Source organism: Chelonoidis abingdonii, chromosome 2, assembly GCF_003597395.2.
Source record: "Chelonoidis abingdonii isolate Lonesome George chromosome 2, CheloAbing_2.0, whole genome shotgun sequence".
In the NCBI taxonomy this organism is placed as follows: Eukaryota; Metazoa; Chordata; order Testudines; family Testudinidae; genus Chelonoidis; species Chelonoidis abingdonii.
The window spans coordinates 214,000,357-214,016,061 of NC_133770.1; the positions used below are offsets into that span (position 1 = coordinate 214,000,357).

At 39.9% G+C, this 15,705-nt stretch overlaps 1 protein-coding gene across 3 annotated transcripts in view; it reads right to left on the reverse strand.

Moving 5' to 3' along the window:
- Positions 1-15,705, reverse strand: part of SMCHD1 (structural maintenance of chromosomes flexible hinge domain containing 1) — a 187,044-nt gene that overhangs the window by 30,968 nt on the left and 140,371 nt on the right. For all 3 annotated transcript variants that reach the window (XM_032772509.2, XM_075062953.1, XM_075062954.1), the window contains exons 33-36: positions 11,414-11,529; positions 9,335-9,396; positions 5,135-5,222; positions 4,520-4,651 (exon numbers count right to left, since the gene is read on the reverse strand). In XM_032772509.2, coding sequence (XP_032628400.1) covers positions 4,520-4,651; positions 5,135-5,222; positions 9,335-9,396; positions 11,414-11,529 — 398 coding nt within the window. The remainder of the gene's footprint in view (positions 1-4,519; positions 4,652-5,134; positions 5,223-9,334; positions 9,397-11,413; positions 11,530-15,705) is intronic.

Consider the following 15,705-nt stretch of genomic DNA (forward strand, 5'->3'; position numbering starts at 1 on the left):
TCTTTAGTATGGATTGAATTTGCCATGGATGTGGGGATTGAATATTTTTAGGACATTACATCAGTTACTGGCATTCTAGCAAAGCATCTGGTTGACACCAGGGCCTTGAAAAGGCTTTGAAGTCCCTTCTAAGGATGGCTCCTATCTTCCTGTCTACAGGGTCTCTGGAAAAGACATCCCTCTTAACAGGAATTATCCATTATCCTCTGCTAAGGATGTCACCACTGAATCAACTCTGGAGATCACGAAGACAAATTTCTTCCATTCTAGGGCCTGCATAATCTCAAGATTTGCTAACTAAGTCACTTTCTATTTTCAGGAGTTCCCCACTCCTCTCTAATGACTTCTGAAGGTTTTAGTTTTGGATGGGAGATATTTATTATTGGCTTTAGTCTGTGCATATGCTCTCTCTGACAGGATCTATAAGGTGGGTGCACAACTGGTTGAAAGACCATACTCAGAGTAGTGGGAGGACATACCTAGTGGGATGCCGCTTCTGATACTATTCAATATTTTTTATTAATGACTTGGATATGGAGTGGAGAGCATGGTGTGATGGGGCAAGGCCAGATGGCTATAGTAAAGTACTGAGAAACAGGTATGTTAGTCCCAGGCTAAACAAATCCCTAGTACCTGGTAACCAAATGGCAGTTGCTCCAGGTTAATCAAGGCACCTGGAGCCAATTAAGATCTTTCCAGAAGGCACTAGAGAAAGCTACTTTAATTAGAACACCTGCAGCCAATCAAGGCAGGCTAATCAGGGCACCTGGGTTTAAAAAGGAGCTCACTCCAGTTAGGCAGGGAGGAGCCAGAGGAGAAGGAGTGTGTGTGAGGAGCTGGGAGCAAGAAGGCAAGGAGTTGAGAGTGACAGAGTGTACTGCTGGAGGATTGAGGAGGACAAGCGTTATCAGACACCAGGAGGAAGGTCCTGTGGTGAGGATAAAGAAGGTGTTTGGAGGAGGCCGTGGGGAAGTAGCCCAGGGAGTTGTAGCTGTCATGCAGCTGTTACAGGAGGCACTACAGACAGCTGCGATCCACAAGGCCCTGGGCTAGAACCCAGAGTAGAGGGCGGGCCTGGGTTCCCCCCAAACCTCCCAACTCCTGATCAGACACAGGAGGAGCTGACCCAGACTGTGGGTTCCACAAGAGGGGAAGATCACTGAGGTGAACAAATCCACCAATAAGCGCAGGACCCACCAAGGTAGAGGAGGAACTTTGTCACAATGGTTACAAAATTTGTGGATGACGCCAAGGCGGAAAGGATTGCAAGTACTTTGGATGATAGCATTAGAATTCAAAATGAGCTGAACATATTGGAAAATTGGTCTGAACTCAACAAGATGAAACTCAAAAAGACATGATAAAGTTTAGTGTGAAGGATGCTGGGCAGGAGCTCCTGAGCCAGTCCTCTGTCATGCCAGTTCCAATTAAGGGAGGCAAACTGCAGCTGGTTAGAGAAACCAGCACCTGACTGGTGAATAGGAAACAGCTGACAGCCCAGGGCTACAAACAGGCCCAGACGAAGGAAGCCGGGGGAAGCCAGAGAGTGGAAGGAGAGCGGTAGCTCTGTCCTCCTGGGTGCAGAGGCTGAGAAGTCCTTAAGGTTGAAATCCTCAAGATGTATATGGTGAGGTGGTGGGACTGCATGCTGTAAATAAACTGGACCGGTGATTACTGAGCCCCAGGGTCTCTAAGAGGCTTTTGGAACAGAGCAGAGGCAGGAGCAAATGGGGCCCTGCTACATCTAGAAAACCTGACTTATGAGGAAAGGTTAAAAACAAACAAACAAACAAACAAAAAAAACCCCAACCTTGGCATTTTTAGTCTTGAGAAAACAATACTGAGAGGGAACCTGAAAAGGATCTTCTAATTTATGAAAGGCCTGTTATAAAGAGGTCAGTGATCAATTGTTTTTCATGTCCACTGAAGGTAGGACAAAAAATAATGGGCTTAATCTGCAGCACAGGAGATTTAGGTTAGATATTAGGAAAAACTTTGTAACTATAAGGATAGTTAAGCACTGGAATAGGCTTCCAAGGGAGGTTATGGATTGCCTGATATTGAAGGTTTTTAAGCTTAAAAAGCATAAAACCCTGCTCCGTGGGTTCAAGTAGGACTGTGAACTAGAGAGGTCTCAAGGCAGCCAAGGCCTTGCCTCAAGGGAATCTGTCAGGGATGGTCTGGGTTGCTTGGTCCTGCCTCAGTGCAGGGGGCTTGAATGGATGACCTATTGAGGTACCTTCTAGCCCTACTTTCTAATATTCCATCTTAACACAGTAGTCACCACTTTCAGAGTTTCATGGAAGTTTGAGTAAAAAACATCTGATTTTTCAGCTCAGTTTTGAAGTTCTTTTTGGATTTATGATCATCTTGATCCAGAGCTGAGAATTCCCCCTTTCTGAAAGAGGAACTAGAACTTATTGAAGGAGATGAAAATTTGTGGTGATTTCTGGCTTTTTTTCCTGATTTTATTTTTCAGTCTTCTTGGTTCTCTTGTCCTTTTGGGGGGATGGAAGACTTTTGGAGGGGTGGAGGTGGGAGGGAAAGACAGGGAAGAGGACAATAGGGTGGTGACTGGTAATTCCCATAGGATTGACTTTTCTAGTCTGTTATTCCCTTTTGGATTTTTCCTGCAAGGGAGGAGGGAAGGAGGAGGAGGAGGATACACTTATAACAATGTGACTTAATTGGAAAGGAAATGAAAGGGAACATCTTTAAAGGAGCTCTTTAGATTTTTCTTCAGAAGGAGTCAGAGTTGCCAAGTAATATGATTAACCCTCTTAAGAAGCTGGGATGGGACTCATGTTCTTTTTCCTTTAGAGTTGGAGTTCATCTGCAGGTTCAGGGAGATTTCTAGACTTCCATCCTGTGAGTCCATAATGGCAAGGACAGTCTGGTTTTTCAAAAGTTCCAAGAAGGATTGATCCATCCTTTTTAAGATATCAGCTAAGACACACTTGGAGACATGAGGAATGATAAGATGTTCAGGCTCAAATCTTTCCCCCAGAAGAACAAGGAGCAATCATGGAAGAGCTCACCTTCTGTGGCTCTTGTAATAACCTGGTGTTCTTTTGTCCTTTGAGGGAAAGATGATTTTCTTTTCTTTTTTGGGGGGAGAGGAGGAAAGAGGGGTTTGAGGACACCATCTAGAGCAGGTGGCTACTTTCAGAGTTACACTCTATACCAGATTAACTTGTAGGACTAACAGTTTAAGGTGTGAGTTTCTCATCATCTTGTATATAAAGGCATAAAAGCAGAAGACTTATGTGGGATGGTGCCAAACTGGCGTGGTCATACTGAATGAATAGTGTGAGCATAACGTGACATGACTTAAACATGGCTGAAGGGCTACAGAGGATCCTGGGAGCAGAGTCCTCTTCAAGCAGAAGCAGATTTGATAAAGGACTGGCAAAGTCTGCGTGTGTGATTGATATTGAACCTACTTGTCTGCAAATATGGGCCTATGCAAAAGTAACTATCGCATGTATAAAGTTCCAGCAGGGAGCACAGGTCGACCTGGTTATAGTGACCTTACAGCGAGCCAGAGTGAATGATTGATGAGTGAGTAAAGTGGGGTGAGCTTCGTTCAGTACAACCCGCCCTAGCTTCTTCTAAAATACTAATAAGATAAAATTAATAATCAAATCCCCACTGGGCATGCTTTTAAGATATGTGACTCCTTTGAGGAAAAGAAGTTTAAGAATCAAGCAAAGTAAATTACTGTGACTGGGATTCCTTAATTGACGCTTGAAGAAGCAACACTGTTAGGCAGAGTAGCCAAAACTCTGCTCCGTGGGTTCAAGTAGGACTGTGAACTAGAGGGGTCTCAAGGCAGCCAAGGCCTTGCCTCAAGGGAATCTGAGACAGACCAGAGGGCTGAGAAGAACAGACCTAGAGGGAAGAAGCCATCTATAAAATTGTTAACCGCCTTCTCTGTTTGCCAAGCAGGAACTGCATGAGGCTAGCACAAGGCCTGTTTGTAAAAGAGAGATTCGTTCAGAGGAATGTATAGGTCTTAATGTATAGCTCTTAATGTCTAACATAGGAGTTATGTGCTTGATATAACCCTTTACCGCTTATGTAATTCCTTCCTGCTGTGTAGTGAAGATAATTGCTGTGGACATTTTTCACTGGTCTGACAGTAATCTGCTCCACTGGGAGCTAGTAAAGATGCATTTCAGGGGAAGTAGCGCCCCTGTTGTCAACAACCTTCAAATTCAAGTCCACAGAAATAGTAAAGGAAATAACAGCGTGTAATGTTATTTCTATGTTCATAAGTTTTTTGGGGAAAAAAACAAACCAACCCCATTTTTTTTATTTTCTAATATAGATAGCAAGTTTTTTTTAAAAAATGTTTTTTAAACAGTTCTGAGTTTTGAACAGCTGCATCCAATCATACATCTCTACTTATCCAACATTTTACAATTAAAGATGATAATTTTAATGAGCAAAATACATCACATTTTTAATAACCTTTATTTATTGCTCCAACTACTGCTTTGCAGCAAAGTAACATTACCTTTATATGGAGGCACAAATCCTTGATCAGAGTCCGGCTGGCAACAGTTCGAACATTAGAAACTACAGGAGTAGCTGGTAGAGATTCTGGTAGCAACTGCACTGGATCATTAGCTACCACTTCAATTATAATCTTAAGTAAGTAAGAGGAATAACACAGTTAACTGAAATTTCATCTACAATATGTAGGCTGCCCAACAATACTAAAACAAATACAATGTATAAGCTAAAAATATGTTCTTAAAACTTAATCATCAATTCAAAGGGCCATAACAAGTTCTACTAGTTTATAAATTACGCAGTTTAAAAAAAATGTTATATTTTAAAAGAAACAGTGAGGAAGCATTTATGAAGACATGAGAACAAAATGAAAAAAGTCTATTCGGCAGATGTCTGTCTACTTAAAAGGCCAATAAAAACATGATTTGATAATCAACTGTTCAAGGTGTATTATTACCAAAAATAAAGTTATGGATTTTGTAAATTAGCCAATTGTAATAGTAATTCAAATGTTTTTATTAAAATCAGTCATCTTTCATTTACTGTAAAGAATTCACATACTTTATTTCCTACTATATATACACTTAACTATATATAATTCATCACAGAAGCAAACCTGTTCACTGCTGAGTACATTTGTCTTATCAATCGCAAAAGCAAACTGGATGCTGTAAGTTCCCACTCTCTCTGGAACCATTTTATCCCTAAGTTAATTAAAAAAAATAGTGATCTTAATGTTGACATTACAAATAAGGTCAGCAAATCAAATCTTTATCTATTCCTGTTAACCACTTACTGAAAAGTGATGGGGTACTTTACTTTCCATTATGATTCCACCCATTCTTTACCCAACTTTATGAACAAAACCTGTGATAACCTGTTTAGCAACAGCAGTAGCAAGAAGATCAAGGAAGTGGGAATGGCAGTACAGAATCACAACAGTCTGCCTGGGGTGGCACAGGAATGTGCCACTCTTTACTCACTGCTGAGCCTTGCAGCTCAATCTAGCCCACAGAGATATTATCAAGTGACAAAGGCCGAGGCTAAATCTTACTCCTGCACACCAGTGTCACAGTATGGCTCTCTGGGATTAGCCTCTCCACTAGTTTACAGAATTGGTCTGTTTCCTCTCTGCAGTGAATCTGTGGGTAATCCAAGCTATTTAGCAATTTCTCAGCCTGATCACAACTCCTTCCTGTACTGTTTAGATGAATTCTCTCAAAGGCACTGGAATAATATATAAGAAAACTTATATGTACAAAAAACTCTTAACTTTCACTGAACATCTAACACGATTCTTTTCAACTGAACAGAAATCCAAATTCAATTATTAAATTTACAGTTTATAAAGGTAGATGGTTTGGACTTGTGTACAACTTAATCACAGAAAGAAGATAAACAGGAAATAAAAATTTCTGTTCTGCCTTATATCATCATCACTAGTCTGCAGTATGCAAAGAATGAGAAATATCAGAATCAAAACTGAGGGAAATTTAGAACAGGAATTTGGCCTAACAAGGGGTACCACTTACAGCACATGGAAGATTGTCTAGTTTGTTGCATTTCAAGAACATGGACAATGACACATTACTATTAACAAATCAGATCAGGAGACGCAAGCAGTCTCTACTCATGATTTAGATGTTGGTACAATAATCTATGATGCCCTCTTGAACTGATTGATTTGAACCCTTGTACGCTTCCACTATGCAGTGTTTTAGCTATCTTGCTAATGATTATTTGGATGCTGTCTCCTCTTCATTTCACAGGAAAATAAATAAAACTTCCTGGAATACTTAATTTCAAGTAGATTCTTAGTGATCTGCACATGTCTAGAATGTGCCACAAATGTTTTTTATTATCAGAGGGGTAGCCGTGTTAGTCTGGATCTGTAAAAAGCAACAAAGAGTCCTGTGGCACCTTACAGACTAACAGATACCTGCCTCTGGAAATGTCCATTACATGTGTCTGACGAAGTGGGTATTCACCCACGAAAGGTTATGCTCCAATACATCTGTTAGTCTACAAGGTGCCACAGGACACTCTGTTGCTTTTTAATGTTTTTCTTGTACCTTGGGAGTGGACAAAAGGATGGTAGGATTATTTCTTGAGATGTGTAGAAGAATAACATTTTGTTGAGAGAAGTCAAGAGCACTATGAAGAATGGAGAAAGAAAATATTTGAGTGCAACATGGATGTATTGAGAGACATCTCCAGAACCTTTGTCCAATATTGATTCTTTCATGAGCAATTAAAATGAGTGAGACATTCTTTTGCCTTCCCCAGATGAACTTGCAGAGAAGCACAGTCTGTGTCAATGTGGGGTTTGGTAGGATGGAAAATAATGAAGAAGAGGGCTGCTTAGTTCTCCCTCTGGAGCCTCTGCTCCTGGGGAGGGCAAATTCTCTTGACTATACAGTAACACCTCACTCAAAGTCCCAGTGAACTTTGTTATGTTGCTGATCTATTAGAGAACATGCTTGTTTAAAGTTGCGCAATGCTCCCTTATAATGTCGTTTGGCAGCCGCCTGCTTTGTCAAATGGTTGCAGAAAGAGCAGCCTGCTGGAGCTAGCTGGTGGAGGCTTGGAACCAGGGTGGACCGGTAGCCTCCCCATCAGCTTCCTTAAGTTCCCTGTGTGGCAGCCACCCAGCAGGCTATCAATTGCGGAGCAGCTCAGGTGTCCCTCTCCCGGCTGCCGTGTGCTGCTCCTGTCCTCTGCCTTGGAGCTACTCCTGGGAGCCTCCTGCTTGCTGTGCAGGGGCAGGGCGCAGAGAGTGAGAAGAGGGGTGCTAATGTCAGGGTGTCCCCCTCCACCAGCTCCTGTATCCCCATCCCCTGTACCTTATCTCCGGGTGTGGTGGGGGAAGATACAGAGCTCAGGATTGAGGGAGCTTGCTGGCAGCAGCTGCTGTCTCAATTTGCTAATCTACTTTAAAAGGCATCATTTAGCAATAAGGCATTCCCTGGGAAATATCCCACCCTCTGACTTCACCACCTAAACCAAACTTCACGATCATTGCTGTATATAGTATTAAAGTGCTTGTTTAAAACTTATACTGTGTGTGTGGTCTTTTGTTTACATTAATTCTTATAGGGAAATTGGATTTGCTTAACATCATTGTGCTTAAAGTAGCATTTTTCAGGAACATAACTACAATGTTAAGCGAGGAGTTAGTATATTTGGTTTTGGTAGGAAGAAAAGAACTGCTTGGATCTGTAATCTGCCTTATAGTCTAATTCTGATACTTAGCAGTGTTTAGAAGCAAGATTTTAGGATTTGGGTTTTTTTTTTGTTTTGTTGTCAGCTACTGCTTAATATTCCAAATTTAGATACAGAGCGTAAGAATAATTATTGACACCTTAGTGTCTGCTTTTGCCCTAAACCTCAGTTACCATAGAAGAATCTAAGGCCACAGACGTACATTCCCTTTATTAAAAGGCAAAAAAAAATTATTCTAGTTAAAAAGATCAGTTTTTTTCAGATCACTACATTTGGCCATTCTGGCTCTTGCAAAGTATATTTGTATTGCTGTTGAAGCAGCTTTGAAATCCTTGTAACAGTTACCCTCCATCATTTTATCTATGGTATCTCTGGGAAAAGAAGAGTCTCGCCACAAACGAGTAACCATGTCTTCTGTTAGTGAGGCTACTGCTTCATCAACCTTGGACATCTGAGTTAGGGAGACGTTTAGTTCCTGGTAGTTGTAAAACTTCTTCATAAACCCTCTTTGTTTTATCTGCAAGTTCTCATTCAGATCTTATGATAATCTCAAAGGAGAAGAACTTTGCTTTAGTGTTAGGTCCTTTTTCCTCCATGTTACCAGACTCTATATCAAGAATAATAAAGAACTGGGGTGTAAAGAACCTCTCTTGAGAATCTAATTTTTGCTCGTCATGGTCAGATACAGTTTCTTCAAGGACAGAACTGCAGGGAATGGGAGAGGTTAAACCACCATTTTTGGACTTACCATTTTTAGGCTTCTTAGCCTTTTGTTCTTTTCATTTCTTTGTGAACTACCACCACCGGAGTGATCATGCACACTTTGGATGTGCTCCCGTTAGCTGCATTTAGGTGGAAAGACGCTTATGTGGAAAGGTCATCCAAGTAGGGGCACTACGAAGGATCCCGTTAGTTGTGGGAAGAGCGCACTACAGGATCCTGGCACTCTGACAGGATTCCTATTTACTTCCCCACACTGCTTTCCACCTATTTAAGTTACTTTTGGAGCACTCCTGAGGTACCCACTTTTTGCATGACACTTGCCCACTTGATAAAATCTGCTCCAGAGAAAGGGAGCACTTTCTGCTGCTGTCTGGTCCTGCCATTATAGGCAGGGCATCTGTGACACATAAGGAAAAGATGTGGGCAAGCTGACAGGTTGCTAACTGTGGTTGTACTGCAGAGAAAGGAGATAGTCCAGTACTGTGAACTAATGGGTAACTTATGAGGCAGAAAATAGAGCATCTGGTTGGTGACAGAGGAGAAGGCATGAGTTAAAATTATCTTTTTCCTTTACCCCAAATAAATGGCAAATTATAGACAGGGAAGGTGGCCTCAAAATGAGGGATGCATTACCTCACAATCATCTCTAAATATGTTGACAAATTATATGCAAAATGTTCACACTGATCTCAAAAGAACAGTTTATTTTTTGTGAAGGAATTCATTCCATATGCATTATATCATGCTAATACATTAGAACATACCAGTTTCTCATCAATGATGTTGTTGAAATTAAAACATTTCTCCAACAGCTATATTGTTAATGCTTACTGTATTCCGAACTCTAATTATAAAATGAGTCTGCTCAAACCTGAAGTAAAAGAAGCCTTCATCCTTGCCATCCTTGACTTTACTACAGCCAAGAGTTGTGACCTGAAAAGAACAGGATTTAAAAACGTAAATGTAATAGATACAAATTTTTAAAGCACTTCATATGTAACATGCTATCAAGTCTTACTAAACATTAGGAATGTAAAAGTTTAACCGGTTAACTGATAAGCTCAATGCTCATTGGTTACAGTTCCGCTCTCTCCCCGCGCACCCGAGGTTCCAGCTGCCGGCCTGTGGGGCTGGCACAGGGGCGCTGGTGGTGGCAGAGATCCCTGGGCGCAGGGCCGGCAGTGGGGATCCCCCCTAGTTCTCCAGTAAAACGTTTAACCAATAGAATTTCAATAAGTTACAGGGGTAGGTTTTTTACATGCTGTTTACATCCCTACTAAACATCAGTTAAAAATTGTATGTTTGTTAAAAAATGTAAAAGCTGTTTCCATTAAAAAAGTTTTTTAAATTAAGAAAACAGAAATAGCAGTTTTCTGAAAGAACTTGTATTTTAGAAGCTATTTTGGTATTCTCAGTTCCTGCATAATAAAGATGAATGATCTAATCGATATGTGAACACAGCACTGTTCCTTAGTATGCCAAGGAAAATTACCAGAGAGTTGTACCTGTTCTGTTCAGCCTTCAGAAGAAAAAATGTTTTGTACAAAGAGCCACAGCCTATCTTCACTTCTAAGCATAAGAACAGCTAACGTTGCAATCAACCAAACAGAAGCTTAAATCATATGATGAAAAAAACTGCAATAAAATTTCTCTTACTGTAAATTGCTTCAGATTGATGGAGGAGCTCTGCTTACTGGCACATGCACAGAGGCTGCTTGATGACCCCCTTCCTCCCCCTGTTCTTCCTTCTCCAGCTGGAAAGATTCCTGCTGAGGGGTGGTCGTCTAGTGGCATGGGCTGGGAGGCACTTTCAAAGTTTTTGTGAATAATACTGGAAAAGCTTAGGGTACAATTCTTGCCCCAGTGAAGGCAAGAAAAGCTTTTCATTGACTAAAGTGGGGGCAGGATTTCACATCTAACACACATACATGAATTGTATAAAAAATCCCATAAAAACAGGATGGAAGGAGGAAATTCTGGATTGGTGGATGCCCTCTTAAGAGATGACCAAAATATAGATTTGTTCAACTTCCCAGCACATCTATGCTAATCCAGACAACTTTGATGTATCGTTTGTAGATAACACACTAGAAGGGAATCGCAGCTAAAAGCTGCAACCAAGTGTTATCTCTAGTAACGGTGTGGATACATGCTTTCCAAGTTTTAGTGCAACATGTCCTGCTTCTCTTTGCCCATAAGGTCAAAGATCTGATGGAGTGTGAACCTGTAATGCCAAAAGGCAAAATGTCTGTTTGGAGATTATTTTTATAGTTATTTTAACTCAGTGACAAATATACGCTTTGGAAATTAAATCTTCAAACAAAGAGCATCAGATTGGCAAAAGGTAATACTTCACAACTCTTCTGACATCCTTACGGAGTGCAAAGAGCCTCCTTTGGTTTTTAAGGTTTGGAGAATGGTGGCTTTTTACAGTAATATATTCATACTTCTTGTCTTAAGTACAGTAGAACCTGAAGTAAAACTTCAGTTATGTACACACTTACTTCAAAACAGTAGCTTTCCTTACTATTTAGAAAATTAATAGCAGAATGCTGTAATGGTAGTCTCATATTACTATATTTCATTATTTTAAAAATACATATTATAGTACACATATATTAAACAATTGTCAAAATACATAAAACGTAATTTGTAACAGGTCTCCCTTGAGTGTAAATCAGTGAGCTTCTGCTGAATAGCAACAACATTCCCAGTGTTGAAGTATTGCAGTTTTACTAGACAGACAGCTTAGTCTTGTTTAAAGTAATAGGGACAGCAGCTGGCGTGGACATAATTTTACTGAATGTAAAAGAAATTTAACACTTAATAGCTGCAATCCAGAAAAAGACATTTCTCTAAACAAAGCACACTGAATTCCCTTCTGTGGAAAACATTGTCTGTGTCATATTCACAGGACCAACATATATTATAACATTTTCCAATTACTCACATTAGCTGGTACTCTGTTTCCACTGCTTTGTCCTTCCCATATTTTCATAGAAACTCGGCCTGGATTAATATTTTTAATAATGTTGCTATCTTCAGAAATTACACTAACCATAAAATCTGCATAAATAAATAAATTAAAATGTTATTTTTCCAAGACTCAGTTTTACATTCAGAAACTCACGTCTAACCTCTTCAAGAATAATACATGTAAAATATTACTGTCCTCCTTCATCTCCCTCACCACAATTTTTCCTAGTCAGGCCACAAAATTGAGAATGAAAGTGTGTTAGGCCATGTTTAAATTGTGGCAGTGCAAACTAATTGTCCTTTAAAACAGAACACTGGAAAGAAAAAGTTTTATTTTAGAGAAACACAAAATGCTGTATTAGCATAATATATTTGTTAGGAGGCATCCAAGAATATTTCACAATTAATCTAAACACATATTTAAGAGCACTTTATGCTGTGCTACACAAACATGAGCTACAAAATAATGACTAAATATTTTCCCATTGACCCAAATATCAGAATATATTGGAAAGATAGAACAGGTCATGCTGGTGGGTGAATGGCACTATATGTGAAAGAAAGCATAGAATCAAAGTAAAAATCGTAAATGAATCAAATTGTACCATAGAATTTCTATGGATAGAAATTACATGCTCTAATAAGAAGAGCATAGCGGTAGTGATGTATTACCGACCACCTGACCAGGATGGTGATAGTGACTGCGAAATGCTCAGGGAGATTAGAGAGGCTATTAAAATAAATAACTCAATAATAATAATAATGGGGGATTTCAATTATCCCCATATTGACTGGGTACATGTCACCTCAGGGCGGGATGCAGATATTCCTGACACCTTAAATGACTGCTTCTTAGAGCAGCTGGTCCTGGAATCCACCAGAGGAGAGAGGCAATTCTTGATTTAGTTATAAGTGGAGCACAGGATCAGGTCCAAGAGGTGAATATAACTGGACCACTTGGTAACAGTGAACATAATATAATTCAGTTTAACATCCCTGTGGCGGGGAATACTCCACAGCAGCCCAACACTGTAGCATTTAATTTCAGAAAGGGGAATTACACAAAAGTGAAGAAGTTAGTTAAACAGAAATTAAAGGGTACAGTGCCAAAAGTGAAATCTCTGCAAGCTGCATGGAAACTTTTTAAAGACCCCAAAATAGAGGCTCAACTTAAATGTATACCCCAAATTAAATAAACATAGTAAGAGAACCAAAAAAGAGCCACTGTGGCTAAACAACAAAGTAAAAGAAGCAGTGAAAGGCAAAAAGGCAACCTTTAAAAAGTGGAAGTTAAATCGTAGTGAGGAAAATAGAAAGGAGCATACACAGTGGCAAATGAAGTGTACAAATACAATTAGGAAGGCCAAAATAGAATTTGAGGAACAGTTAGCCAAAGACTCAAAAAATAATAGTAAATGTTGTTTTAAGTACATCAGAAGCAGGAAGCCAGCTAAACAACCAGTGGGGCCACTGGACGATTGAGGTAATAAAGGAGCACTCAATGACAATAAGGCCATTGTGGAGAAATTAAATTAATTCTTTGTGTCAGTCTTCACGGTTGAAGATGTGAGGGAAATTCCCAAATATGAGCTATTCTTTTTAGGTGAAAGATTTGAGGAACGGTCCCAGATTGAGGTATCATTAGAGGTGGTTTGGGAACAAATTGATAAATTGAACAGCAGTAAGTCACCAGAACCAGATGGTATTCACTCAAGAGTTCCGAAGGAACTCAAATGTGAAATTGCAGAACTACTAACTGTAGTCTGTAACCTATCATTTAACTCAGCTTCTGTACCAGATGAGTCGAGGATTGTTAATGTGATGCCAATTTTTAAAAAGGGCTCCAGAGGTGATCCCGGCAATTACAGGCCTGTAAGCCTGACTTCAGTACCAGGTAAACTAGTTGAAACTATAATAAAGAACAATATTGTCAAATATATAGATGAACATAATTTGTTGAGGAAGAATCAACATGGTTATAGCAAAGGGAAATCATGCCTCACCAATCTACTAGAATAGGGGGTCAACAAGCATGTGGACCAAGAGAATTCAGTGGATATAATGTACTTAGATTTTCAGAAAGCCTTTGACAAGGTCCCTCACCAAAGGCTCTTACACAAAGTAAGCTGCCATGGAATAAAAGGGAAGGTGCTCTGATGGATTGGTAACTGGTTAAAAGATAGGAAAAAGGGTAGATATGAATGGTCAGTTTTCAGAATGGAGAGAGGTAAATAGTGGTGTCCCCCAAGGGTCTGTTCTGGGACCAGTCCTATTCAACATATTCATAAATGATCTGGACAAAGGGGTAAACAGTGAGGTGGCAAAATTTGCAGATGATACAAAATTACTGAAGATAGTTAAGACCCAGGCAGACTGCGAAGAGCTACAGAAGGATCCCTCAAAACTGGGGAACAAAATGGCAGATGAAATTTAATGTTGATAAATGCAAAGTAATGCACATTGGAAAGCATAATCCCAACTATACATATAAAATGATAGGGTCTGGATTAGCTGTTACCACTCAAGAAAGAGATCTTGAAGTCATTGTGGATAGTTCTCTGAAAACATCCACTCAAGGTGCAGCAACAGTCAAAAAGGTGAACAGAACGCTGGGAATAATTAAGAAAGAGATAGGTAATAGGACAGAAAATATCATGTTGCCTCTATCCATGGTACACACACATCTTGCATTCTGTGTACAGATATGGTCAGCCCATCTCAAAAAAGATATATTGGAATTGGAAAAGGTTCAGAAAAGGGCAACAAAAATGATTAGGGATATGGAACGGCTTCCGTATGAGGAGAGATTAATAAGACTGGGATTTTTCAGCTTGACAAAGAGACGGTGAAGGGAAGATATGATTGAGATTTATAAAATCATGACTGGTGTAGAAAAAGTAGATAAGGAAGTGTTGTTTACTACTTCTCATAACAAAAGAACTAGGGGTCATCAAATGAAATTAATAGGCAGCAGGTTTAAAACAAATAAAATGTTCTTCACACAGCACACAGTCAACCTGTGGAACTCCTTGCCAGAGGATATTGTGAAGGACAAGACCATAACAGGGTTCAAAAAAAGAACCAGATAAATTCATGGAGGACAGGTTCATCCATGGCTATTGGCCAGGATGGGCAGGAACGGTGTCCCTAGCCTCTGTTTGCCAGAAGCTGGGAATGAGCGACGGAGGATGGATCACTTGATGATTACCTCATTCCCTCTGGGGCAACTAGCACTGGCCACAGTCGGAAGACAGGACATGGGCTAGATGGACCTTTGGTCTGACCCAGTAAGGCCATTCTTATGTTCTTAGGACTGCCAGTGGCAGTAGGATTTAAACTATAGCAAGTGTATTGATACTTCAGCACAGTAGTACAAATATAACCCTTTCAATCTGAATACCAAAGGATTCAAACAACATAAAATGCTGGAATATGGGGGCTTGAAAGTCTCTTTTTTCAATGGCTGACTACTAGTAGTCTAATAGCGGAAGGCTCTTTTGTTTAGTGTAAATAAAAAAGTGAACTGGCCTCTGCAAAAAACCTTTGGGAATCCAGAAATTAGAGAGGTGAGTGGGTTGCTCCACCACACCTATTTTTGGCATCAGCTATCTGCTCAGTGGCCCCAGAAGGACCTATAAATAGAATTTTCATAGATGCAACTTGCAGGTGTCACACGGCTAACAGTATATTCAATAGCATATTTAATCATAAAAAACAAATTAGAGAAAACAAAATACTAAAACTTTCCAAAAAATACTAATCATAAAATAAAAATAAACTATGTAACAAGACTAAGCCAAATGAGTATCAGTAAGTCTTTCTTACTAAGGGTGTCTATCCTTACCGAGGCTTGTTGGGCCTTGTTGCTTATGAATTCATTGGAAAAAACTGAAGTTTACTTACTCGTAACTGGAGTTCTTCAAAATGACTCTACTCTTAAGTGTGACAAAGCAATGAGCCAACTGATGCAGACTAAAGGTGAAACCTCCTCTAAGCAGTGCCCCCACCCCTTCCTTCAGTGCTTCGGACATTGAGGGAAAAGCTATAACGGGGGTGCTGAGAAACCAAGAAAACACTCTGAGAAAAAGGAGAAGGTGGGAAGTATGATTATATGGCAGAGTTATCTTGAAGAACTTTGGTTACAGATAAGTAACCTTCATTTCCTTAAGTAGTTCTGCATATTATGAGTAGTTTGGCAGACAGTGCAGTAAACTCAGGAGGTCAGAACAGAGTCTAATAACATGAAAAACTGAAGCACAGCTCTAC